General features: G+C 40.8%; 1 protein-coding gene across 2 annotated transcripts; it reads right to left on the minus strand.

The window, feature by feature from the left end:
• Positions 1-348: 348 nt before the first annotated feature.
• Positions 349-5514, minus strand: LOC111963829 (ankyrin repeat family A protein 2). Of its 2 annotated transcripts, none has more exons than XM_023987373.2 (9): positions 5428-5514; positions 4610-5005; positions 3757-3915; positions 3463-3528; positions 3168-3265; positions 2823-2948; positions 2584-2650; positions 2329-2409; positions 349-741 (listed from the first exon to the last, which is right to left on the minus strand). In XM_023987373.2, exons 2-9 carry the CDS (start codon positions 4890-4892, stop codon positions 686-688), a joined length of 936 nt encoding a protein of 311 aa, XP_023843141.1. In that variant the 5' UTR covers positions 4893-5005; positions 5428-5514; the 3' UTR covers positions 349-685. The 2 variants fall into 2 exon arrangements, with proteins under 2 accessions (XP_023843141.1, XP_023843142.1); XM_023987374.2 differs by having other exon boundaries at positions 5205-5480.
• Between the last annotated feature and the right edge of the window lie 6402 nt (positions 5515-11916).

Here is an 11916-nt window from a genome sequence, read left to right on the forward strand (position 1 = left end):
AATTTTWAAAAAATATTTCAGCTCATGAAACATTGGACCAACAATTTGTTGATTTTTATATTTATTGTTCGATGTACTTCATTTCACCACAACTTTAATGTTAAAAGTAGCCCGTGAAATGACGTTACCACGAGCAGCACTGCAGATATTGAGATGCAAGACTTTGTTCCGTCACACACAGTATGTGCACGGGTTCGCTGAATGCCATTACGTGGGAGCTAGGGCACCAAAACAGCATAAAAGTTGACACTCTTAATAGTTGCGGCAGTTGACCCACTAGGCTGTTTACTTTCATGCTAATACCCTTTTCATGAGGGGCAGAATTCTCAAATGACGTGTGCAATTAACTCCACTTTCAACATCCCCCATTTATTAATGCATGATTAGTGTAGAAGTTTGGGTTTATGCACTAGTTTCTCACATTGGCATTTTGCTCAGAAGTTATTTACATGGTTTGTTACAAAACTCAATAGGACGTCTACCCAAAACAGATACATGGGGTGCCTAAATACTCACACACATGCTTCCTAAACGTTTCACACATGAGCCTAACAGGTGAGTCTCGTAGACGTGCTTCACGTTTGTCCTCAGACATATTTCTTAATTCATTATGGCGTATACTGTATTTCCATTCCCAGGCAGTCCTTCATGTCCCCCAGGTTAGTGGCTTTTCCCTGGGATCTGGTCACTCTCGCATCCCCATAAGCAGCTTCAGTAGATGGGCCTCCATCACCTGTTGAACTGATCAGAGAATAGAGGCGTTTCATGAAAGTTTGAGTATTGTACGAAATCAAAAAGGCAAGTATCCTGTAGAGTTGGTTAAAGGTAAATAGGAAAGCTAGGTTGCTTAAAACCTGAACTGACAAAGAAAAGGACAGAATGCTATCCTCAGAGATCACAGCTCCAAAATGCAGACATTTTAAACATTACGTCTCTTTATTACCAGAGTACAAATATCCAAGTCATGAAATTGTAACAACTAGTGGGTTAGTTTGAGCATGGCTTGATTGGGATATGTTTCCATAACAGATGACATGTCTAGCTTCGGCATACACAGCACCATGAACTGTTAACTTCCTGGTTTGACTGATCCTAGTCAGGTCTAGTGAAACAGACCCAGAATCAGAAGGTGATCATTCTGAGCTGGCTACTTTATGCATAATTGTATCAAAACATAAAGTCTGATTGCGGAAGAGGATGTGGTAGGCGGGGGGTTACTAGCTATGTTTCCACTAACTCGTCCGGCGATTTTAATTGTTAGAAAAATTGACATAGAAAATAGATTTGACAACTGCCTGATACGGTGCATTTCCATTGAACGGTCTTGTGCCACTAAAAACAGCTGGATGTAATGTCACACCTAAAAATAACACTTGCAAAAACCTAGTGTCTAATAAAAATAGTGGTTGGAGTGTTCCATTATCCATTTCGGCAAATTGTGCATTAAATTGCCGACAGGTGGTGGCAGGGCATACAGGCTTTGTCTCAGGTACACTGGGAAAGCCAGCATGACTWGAATGCAAGAATTGACATTCTAATTCTCATGTGCCAACGTATTGGCATGGTGCATCTGTGTAATGATCATGCTGTTTCAATCAGCTTCTTGATATGCCACTCCGGTCAGGTGGATGGACTATAGCTTGACAAATAACTGCTCACTAACAGGGATGTAAACAAATGTGTGCAAAATGAGAGAAATAAGCTTTGTGCGTATGGAACATTATTTCAGCTCATGAAACCAACACTTTACATGTTTATTTAGTAACATATTTAGCAAGCAGTATGCATTTTAAGAATTAAATGTTGAGTGGAGCTTTGTAGTTATGTGATGACATCACGTGCCCCATGTACCTTCTAAATTAGTCTGCAATCAGCATTTAAGTTTATTTGTTTCTATAAAAAAAAAAAGTTTGGCAAATTAAACATCCACCCGTCGAACAAATACAAGTCGGCCTTTAGAATATTTCTCCTATAGCTGCTGTTTCCATTACACATGTCAGTGTTTTTTTGCGACATTGCTTTTTGTCAAATAAACCAGGGTCAATGGAAACCTGCCTATTGTTATACACTGACTAGAAGGAACTTTCACCAAATACCCTTGTTTCTTTCAAAATATTCTAATATGTAGTTAAGAGTTGTCTGTCTGCACCATATGTATCTTTATGAAAGTAGACCTGGCAAAAGACGAGTAATGAACTGCTATATTTCTGCTTTATGTAGCCTGTGTATGCATAGAGTACAATAACTCTTTCGTGAAAAGATTCATATTTCAACCTGTTCATGATAAGTATATAGCCTAAAAATGATATGAAATGCATATTTGTATACCATTCCTATGGCCCATTGCCACAGCCATATCCATAGCGTTGAAGCCAGAGTCGGACTCAATGGTGGGGTCGGCTCCACTTTCTGTGACAGTAAAGGTTTAAATTCATCAGATGACAGACCTGTCTACACAAATACAGCCTACATCTAAACATAATTTACCTAAACATTAAAAAAGTCAGTTTCAGAACCGACACTGCTGTTGATAAGTACAGTATGTCTGCTAAGTGGAAGGTCAGTCAGCCAGTCAGTCCTTACCCAGGAGCATTTCCACACAGGGCACATGGTTCCCATGGACAGCGTAGAGCACGGGAGCCCCGCCGTTCTGAAACCAACCCACAAACACTGCGTCACATTCGGGCAAACACCTTGGGTAGCCTCCAGAAAGGTAAGCTCACCACATTCACATCACTGATTTGGGGGATGCATATCCATTTGTTTACATAAGCCAGACACAAGAATACAGTTTAAAATCCTGAATCGGCTAACTTTCCTACCCAGTCATATTCATTGACGTCCACCCCACAGTCGATCAGCATCTTCACGATGTCTGTGTATCCCTTACTGCATGCCAGAGACAGAGCACTCTCTCTGCCTTTAGCCAACAGGTTGGGGTTCGCTCCCTAAAGGAAGAGAACATGGAGACCATAAGTGAGAAAAGAGTCAGGTCTAAGCGGCCCATTTATTAGTCAAAACGTGATTTCAACAATGTATTTTGCTGTTTTATGTAGTATGTGCATTTTGTAACAATATCGGACTATTTTGCTGCATATTTCTGTACCATGTTCAAATGAATTTAGTAATTTGCTGAGTTATTGGTCTCAACATGTCATTGTGCTTACGTTCTGAAGCAGGAACTCTACGACTGCAATCTGTCCATGTGCTGCAGCCCACATCAGGGGGGTGAAGCCTTCCTCATCCTGCAGGTTAATCACGGTCTCTACAGCCATACAAACACCAAAGCAATCAGTAACATGTTCCACATCTTTCAAGTCAACCAGTGAGAGCCCTATTATAGACATTATTGAGTGCATATTGTTCTTACCAACTGTTAATTATGTGACTCTGCATGGTTCTAAGGAGCCCGACAACATCAATATAACAACACATATAACTCCACCTTGAGGACATCCTCACCTTGTTCAATCCTGCTGGCCAGGAAAACCATTTCACCCTGTGCTGCTAGCTGGTGAATGGACAGAGCTGGAAAGACATCATAGGTCAGAGGTCAAGCAGCCATCATTCAATGTTTGATTCAGGTATGTTTTGTGTTGTAGTCATGTTTGAGGCTAAGTGATGTGTGACAAATCTAGGACGAACGCAGTCATATAGCTGCACACTGTTCCGACCTCTATCTTTCAGAGGGGTTGGAAGTCTGTGTACATTGGACAAAGAAACCACCTTTAGTTTAAGATGAGCTCAGGTACTTACAGTGGACCAGAAGAGGTGTGGAGGACACCTCGTTACCACGGTGCTTGTTGGTGAGTGTTGTCGACTGTTTGATGGGAGAGAAGTGTTTGGTGGTGGACGGGGTATAAACATGACGCACTTGTATCCCAGGTGAGGGTGACGTCTGAATATTACACTCGGCTGAAAGAGGGAAAGGAGACAGCATCAACCATTAGCTTAGTTCAATTGAGCAGCAAAATACCTCCTGATTTATCTGGGATAAAATTTGCCTAAGATCATGGCTCTCAGTTCCACTACATTACACWTAACTAAGTCATTGGACGAAGGCGTCTTCTAAGACCCCCAACGCTCGGACTGAACATTAACACGCATCCCTTGGCTAAGGGTTTGTAAGCATATCAGTGAGAAAAAATATATATTTTAAACTTTTATAGGGTTAGTGTTCCTACGTGGCCATTTCTCCATGTTACAGCGCGTGTTTTGAGGAAGACCGAAGGACCACCTGTTCTAATTCGTTATCTAGCATGCCTTGAACACCTGTGTGAAACGCTAACGGAAGAAGGCCGCCAAAATCATGTCAGTGAAAATACTGTCGGCTTGCAACTGTAAGAAAGCCGGTTATATTTAGCGTTTGTGAAATTATTTTCATGTGATATGAAATTCCTTTGTTTCTAGAACCATTTCGTGATTGAGAGTCGATTCACGTTTAAATTGATATTTTGTGCTGCCAGTCTACCTCGGAAAATAACACAAGGTCCTTGGACCTTGACTGAGGAGTAACGGTAGGCACCTTAAGAGTACTGGGATAGGGTGAAATATGGAAATTGCATTGTAATACCAATGAGTGCTTCAACCGTTGGTAGTTAGTTGGTACCTTTAAATAAAACAGAAGCCACCTCCAAATCGGAGTTGACCTGGTCCTGGATGTTTTTGCTGTCCTCCTCGTTGAGTGACTTGACGAATCTTGAGCACACGTTCATATCGAAGCGGTTGGGCAGAATGAACTTGATCCCCATGGCCACGTTCTGTGCACCTGTGTTGTCCGCACTCCCACCCGGGTGTTCCAACTTGATGCCACTCATATCTGGCATCACACATATCCCCTCCATCTCCTCTGAGACCGAACTGGTCCTACCTGGTACCAAACCTTTGTCCATGACTGATTAGTCATAGGGTCGACTCAGTGCTAGGTGGATGTGATGGCGACTGTCTGGTTAATAAAGGCTTTGTATACCACATCGGGTGTGCCATAAGAGAAGTCAGTGAAAGCCTAGAATGAATTAAAACGTAACATCAGCATTGGGTAGGCCGAGGGTTAGTGCTAATATGCATAAACCCACAGGAGAGTGGTTGCAAGAAAACAGACAAGGATCATTCCTAATTAACAACATAGGATCAAATCAGTCCAGAGGCTTACATCGTTCAATTCTAGGGCCTAGCTAGCTACTACCAAATGCAGTCTGACTTACCATTACTGGTAGTTAGCTAATACTTTGAAATAGACGAAACCAAACTGACTGACTAGTGTTAGCTAGCCCAAGATGGGCCAACTCGTTGAACGTTAGCTAGCTAAGTGTTAGCAAGCTAGCTAACAGACCCAGTATAATCCATTGCATGCAACCTAACGTACTGATTAGAAGCACAACTAACACCGTTGTTAGTGATTTACATTTATTAATAATAATTTCTTACTAAGTAGCTAACACATTTTGTGTAATGTCCACCGATGGTGCAAGGATTTGATAGCTGGCTTTTCACTTGTTTCTCGCGCATGAGCACTAATAATGTTGTTTTTATTTTTTTCATAATGTGCCAGACTGTAAAACCAGGTATATGAACACTAAAACAGTCGAAAACATGCTTTATTCTAGCGCGACACCTACAATTATTGAAAACATACAGAAAAATATTTTATATTATATTAAATTTGACAATGAATAATAACCAAGCCTCTTTTTTTTTCTTTTTTTTCTCTCCATATTCTGGTTGTGGAGGCCTATCGCATGCAAATCTTTGAGGCCTTGGGGACCTGTGTTTTACTTGTGTGTCAGCTCCAAAAACCTAACCTGGGTGAATTAAAGTTTTACCATGAAATTTTGCAATGTTTTTGTTAATCCATTTTAATACGAAAGCTTGGATAATAGATTAGGCTACACTGGTTACTCTGCTGTGAGATTACCTTCGGAAGCACAAAGATCACAGTTTTGGTCAAATGCTAAAAATTGGTTTATGGAATGTAAAAAAAATTTGACCACAGGTTCTTTAGAACAATTGCTAAATTTTCCTTGAATATTTCCGTTGAATGAAATGTCTCATTGTAAACCGAAGACAAAGGAGCTGATCGTGGACTACGGGAAAAAGAGGGCCGAACAGGCCCCCATTAACATCGACGGGGCTGTAGTGGAGCGGGTCCCCCTCAGGAGACTGAAAAGATTTGGCATGTGTCTCCAGATCCTCAAAGTTCTACAGCTGCACCATCGAGAGCATCCTGACCGGTTGCATCACCGCCTGGTATGGCCACTGTTCGGCAGCCGACTGTAAGGGGCTACAGAGGGTAGTACGAACGCCCCAGTACATCACTGGGGCCAAGCTTCCTGCCATCCAGGACCTATATACTAGGCGGTGTCAGAGGAAGGGCCAAGTCACCCAAGTCATAATAAACTGTTATCTCTGCTACCACACGACAAGCAGTACAGGAACGCCAAGTAGATCCAAAATGCTCCTTAACAGCTTCTACCCCTGAAGCCATAAGACTGCTGAAGCCATAAGACTGCTGAACAATTAATCAAATGCCTCCCCCTTGTTTTTACACTGCTGCTACTCGCTGTTTCTTATCTATGCATAGTCACCTTACACCTACCTACAGGTACAAATTACCTTGACTAACCTGTACCCCCGCACATTGACTCAGTACCGGTACCCCCTGTATATAGCCTTGTTAGTGTTATTTTATTGTTACTTTTATTTTATTTTTTAAATACTTTAGTTTTATAGAGTAAATATTTTCTTAACCGACAATGCAGTTCAAGAAATAGAGTTAAGGGCTTGTAAATAAGCATTTCATGGTAAGGTCTACATCTTTTGTATTCAGCGCATGTGACAAATAAAATTAGATTGGATTTTAATCAAAGAAGATGGAAACAGGCAAGTGTTTCTCTCATAAGCATGTTTTAAGTTACTCTTTTCATTCTCAACTTAAAGTAATAGAGCAGTAGAGTGTACGTTTGTAGAAATGTATATAGTACCATTCAGATCAAATTAAAAACATTTATTGACCCAGCTAGCTATCTTAAGTGTTTCCTTTGTGCTGCAAAGTCTCTACATGTCACCATTTGAAGCATGTTACTTCTGCTTGAATAATCTGGAATTACTCATTCGTTTGAGCAGTCAGAGGTTTTCCCCTTCACTGGTCAAAGTTGCAACATACTAATCTGATTTAGGGGGATATGCCAAATATTTCTCCCTAATCTGTCAAGTCCTGCCATAGACGAGTGTAGTCCTAAATTAAGCGCCATTCGTTTTTGTCTGCGTGTTTCACAGCTAAACCCCTGTCCAGATCAGGAAATTAGGAGTCACCTCTCTTAACCGCTAGTATTTATGTGGCTAGGGCATTTTCAAATGCTGCTAACTTCGCTCATAAAACGGTTTAATATTTTGGTTAGGGATCAATTGGCCAAGCAATAGATATTATTCGATTTCTGTCTGTGGAAATCTGATCTTGTACAAGGATCAAAAGCAAAATCAACCTGCTATCATCATTTGTCTCACCACAGCTTTCTTTCCTTTGGTGGTTTATACCTGAGTAATAGGGACGTTTTTGTGTGGTCATGGTAACTAGTTTAGTTTTTGAATTGGTGACAATAGTTTGTGAACAGAGACCCATTCCAGTCAGGTCTTTCGTGACATCACAACAATTTCAGGGAATTACGCCTTCGTGAAACTAACTGTATGTGATGCAAACCATAAGACATGTGAATGTGACATTCATTACGCTACATAAGTTCCTCTTTACCAGAACATCCCCTGTAGGAAAGTATCCTAGAGTGTGGCGTTGGTAGATTTAATAGATCCGTTTCACCTTCTATCGCGTGTTGGTTGACTTTACTTTCTTACGTGGCCTTGGCTTTCAAAGTTTGTTTATTTTGAGGTGACTGTGAGGCTAATCAACACATGTCTACAAATCTGCTGCAAAGTGGGGATTATCTAACTACGTGATTAGGCTTATGTTGCCTGGATGAAAACAGTTTTTCAGCCCCTGCCCTGTAGTATTTATGCAGTTCATTACTCCCATAACCTCTGCTAGTGACATACACTTTGGCAGCGTTTAGACAGGCAGCCCAATTCTCATCTTTTTTTCACTAATTGATCTTTTGACCAATCAGATCAGCTCTGAAAAAGATATGATGTGATTGGTCAAAAGACCAATTAGTGGAACAAATATCAGAATGGGCTGCCTGTGTGAATGCAGCCTAAATAACCTCTGACCTGTTTGCTGTGTGTGCATAATCTCTCCCTCTGCATGCTTACACACAAATAAAGCAAATATGATGTTTTCATAATCATGCATCATTGTGTATCAAAGTGAATAACACTATTCAGCCAAGGCATATCGTGCATGTCTACAGTTGGGATTACCACCACTTGAGGGGCATGAATGAAACACGTGCCCTTTAGGTCAGAAGTCAACTGGTTGCCATCAATATATTTCATACACTTATCATGCTGTCTGATCAAAGAGAAAAGCCTTATAGGTCAATAAGTCTGAACAAGAAAAGTTGAGTAGGGAAATGTTTTATTTTCCCTCTTCTATTAATACAAATGTACAGCACCCCAAGAGAGACGGGGATAGCTTTTACAGTCTTTTAGTTGAGGTAATGAATCAACTTAAATAGCAGACCATCTCAAACCAAACACGTTTTGTGTGACTTTCCAGCCATGTGTTTTTGAGAGGTTAAGAAGAGCTTTAGGAACTGAATTTGCTCGAGTAAAACTAACCATAAGCTGTTGTTCTTGGAAGGCAAAGGTAATACCCTTGCAGTGATATCGAGGAGAGAGGCTGGGGTAGGGGGGGTTGTTCAGGGGCTAGCCTAGCTGTGCCGGTAAAGGGGGCTTTTAGCTTACAAAGGGGTTGGAGAGGGGGCTGGAGTAGGATGGGTAACAAGGGAGTGAACAGGCAGGAACAAGGGGTGACCATGGTATTTTTTATCTTTTCTTATTTTTGTTGCATTGTCGAGAAGGCACCTGCAAGTAATCATTTTGTTGGACGATGTATCAAATCAAATGTAATTTATCACGTGCCGAATACAACAGTGAAATGCTTACTTACAAGCCCTTAACCAACAGTGCAGTTTTAAGAAAATAGAGTTAGGAAAATATTTACTAAATAAACTAAAGTAAAAAAATGATTGATAATAAAAGTTACACAAAATAACAATAACGAGGCTATATACAGAGGTACTGAGTCAATGTGCGGGTGTACAGGTTAGAAGTTTACTATGCGTATACTATACATACGACTAATAAAACTTGAAACTAGTCATAGACCATGCAATGGTGCATGGAATGATCTGGGATGCTGCTGGTCGGTACACCTGCTTCTTCCAGTCCATAAAACCTTATGAGCAGGCTTCTCTGGGGCCTTGTTGCCAGCAGCGCCAACAGGCCTGCTCACAGCGCCTGGGTCCTTTGTGCCTCCCGTGCCTGGTCCTCTGCCTCCTGCTGTTTGGTGCTGGACTACTGTAGCCCATGACGTGATTTCACACAACACAACCAGCCATGGCAGAAAGAGAGGGGGTTTTGTCCCGGGACACTCTTTTGTGCTGTTGTTTAGTTTGTTTGTTTTCAGAGTTTCTAATGAAGAAGGCCACGAGTTGTAGTCCGTCACTGCCACAGTAGGGACACCAGGGGGTCTGGAGAATAAAAAGCTTCCAGGTCAATAGCATGGAGCAAATCGCCTCGCTCTAATATCTATGTCAGTTATCACACGCAACTCCGGCCTCAGTCGCCTTGTTCCCCCAGCGTGTGAAGGGCACTCGCGTGATAAGTCTGCGCTCTTGCTGTGACCACAACTCATACTCCTCACGGCATCTACAGGATAGCCTACTGAGTTGACTGTTAACTCGACTAACACTCGGCCGTTGAAAGAATGATGCTGAGCTGACCTCAACCCTCTAGCAGGCTGAACTATGTTAAATCTGATTATTGGTGCATATTCATTTATGCCTGTAAAATGCCACAACCACAATTTATTCTAATGTCTTTCACATGTAATCTATGTGAGTAAATGTAATCAGAATGATAATATATCATCATACATTCTTGACTTTATAACAAAAATTGGATGTGGCAACCAGTCCCAAAATGTTGCTGAAACAGACTGGCAACCGGGCTAATAGAGAACCATAGTGTTTTTTAAACTGCTTGTATGACAAATATATGTTGATAACATTAAAAAATAAATGTCAATGGATGTGTAAGAGGAAGTTAAACAGATCTAGTCCCAGATACCAAACACCAATTGAGTAAAGAGCTTGGGTAAAACCTGAAACTTAGATCTGCACCTAGGGGCTACCTACCCCAATCTTGTTATAATTTTTCCCCAGTATGTGATGACATCTAATGAACACATGGTGGCAGTATAGACCAATCTGACACACCGGCACTTGACTTGCAACGAATCAAGTTCATGATGAGTAAGTGAACTGAAATTGCTGCTATTGAATGTGACATCAAACAATGAGTTGGCGAGTCTGATTGTACTTAAAGCATCAGAAAGTGTTTTTTTATTGTCTTTATGAAATAATAATATTTAAAAGTGTATTTTTCCTGTACTGTGAGTATAAGAGATGCATTTGAGATACAGTATATGCAGTCATGTACTCTCATGTCATCTATTGTGTCCAGTTGCACATGTGGGATTAGTGATTTTGACTGCAGATGGCAGAACTGGTTCAGTCCAATAACAACGATGAATGAAGTGTTGTCATCCGAGGGGCCGAGTCCTCTGGTTTTCATTTCACACATTTCTCCATTCATTCAATAATTGCTGCAGGCAATTTGGGTTACAAGCTGTACTCAATGGTACAACTGTAGTGGTCTCTGCCTGGTATTTGACTGTTTCCCCAGAACCTGCACGCATTATAGGCCTACTCATAGCTTTATATTTGTTTATGGTTGTACTGCTGCTACTGCTGTTGTTGCTGCCAATGAGCTGTAGCCTTAACTGATTCTCCAGTCCATGTTTGCTCAATTTGAGTTAATGGGTTAAGCAGGAAGGGCGGTAACTCCATTTGGACTCCCTCTCATTTCCTCCCGTTGCTATGGGCACTAGTATGAGTAATGACCTTGTATACATGAGTGCAGCAATAAGTTAGTGGATAACAGCAAGATATGTTTTCAGTATGGGAGGGGGTTGGGCTCACTTATGGTAGACCATATGGGAGGGCAAGCAGTGCAATAGAAAGTGCAACAGTCACTAGCCTTCCCATGCAAATGAAGTGTTTTGGATGGCATACAAATATAACTCCCCATGGAAATAAATTCCGTACAAATTCATTCTTATGTTATTAGTTTGTATTTAGGCTACCTTTCTACCATGTAATGGGCTACTGTAAAAATAAATGTTGGAAACATTTTCAAAAGACTAGGCCTACTGTCTCTTCAGGAGGCACTGATAAGGGAACATTTTATTTTCTATTATTTTCTACAGTGCCTTCAGAAACTATTCCTACTCTGACGTATTCCACATTTTGTTGTGTTACAGCCTGAATTCAAAATGGATTAAATCATTTTTTCTCTCACCCATCTACACACAATACCTCATAATGACGAAGTGAAGACATGTTTTGAGAAATGTTTGCAAAGGTATTGAAATACAGATATATCATGTACATAAGTATTCACATCCCTTTGCTATGTGCTTCTACAAAGTATTGACTCAGGGGTGCTAATACTTATTTAACCCTTGTGTAGTCTTAACATTCTGTATACTACCCTTGTCCTAAGGGTAAAAAATGACCCGCCTTAACTAAACCCCTAAAATAAACTAACTTAATTGAATTCTAAACCCCAAATCTATTTTGCATGAAGAAAGAACCTGTCATTCATCACAAACTTTGAATATCTGGGTTTTCCATTTTCACAATGCAGAAAGACTGCATTTAATCAGAAGACACCACTCGT

Source organism: Salvelinus sp. IW2-2015, linkage group LG5 (genome assembly GCF_002910315.2).
Source record: "Salvelinus sp. IW2-2015 linkage group LG5, ASM291031v2, whole genome shotgun sequence".
NCBI classification, from domain to species: Eukaryota; Metazoa; Chordata; class Actinopteri; order Salmoniformes; family Salmonidae; genus Salvelinus; species Salvelinus sp. IW2-2015.

Excerpts from the sequence above, each read along its gene's own strand:
- LOC111963829 (XM_023987373.2), bottom strand. The coding sequence starts at position 4,892 with ATGGACAAAGGTTTGGTACCAGGTAGGACCAGTTCGGTCTCAGAGGAG. Across the intron at positions 3,916-4,609 it reads GGCTTCTGTTTTATTTAAAG|CCGAGTGTAATATTCAGACG; the intron begins GTACCAACTAAC and ends TCCCTCTTTCAG. Across the intron at positions 3,266-3,462 it reads GGCCAGCAGGATTGAACAAG|AGACCGTGATTAACCTGCAG; the intron begins GTGAGGATGTCC and ends GTATGGCTGTAG.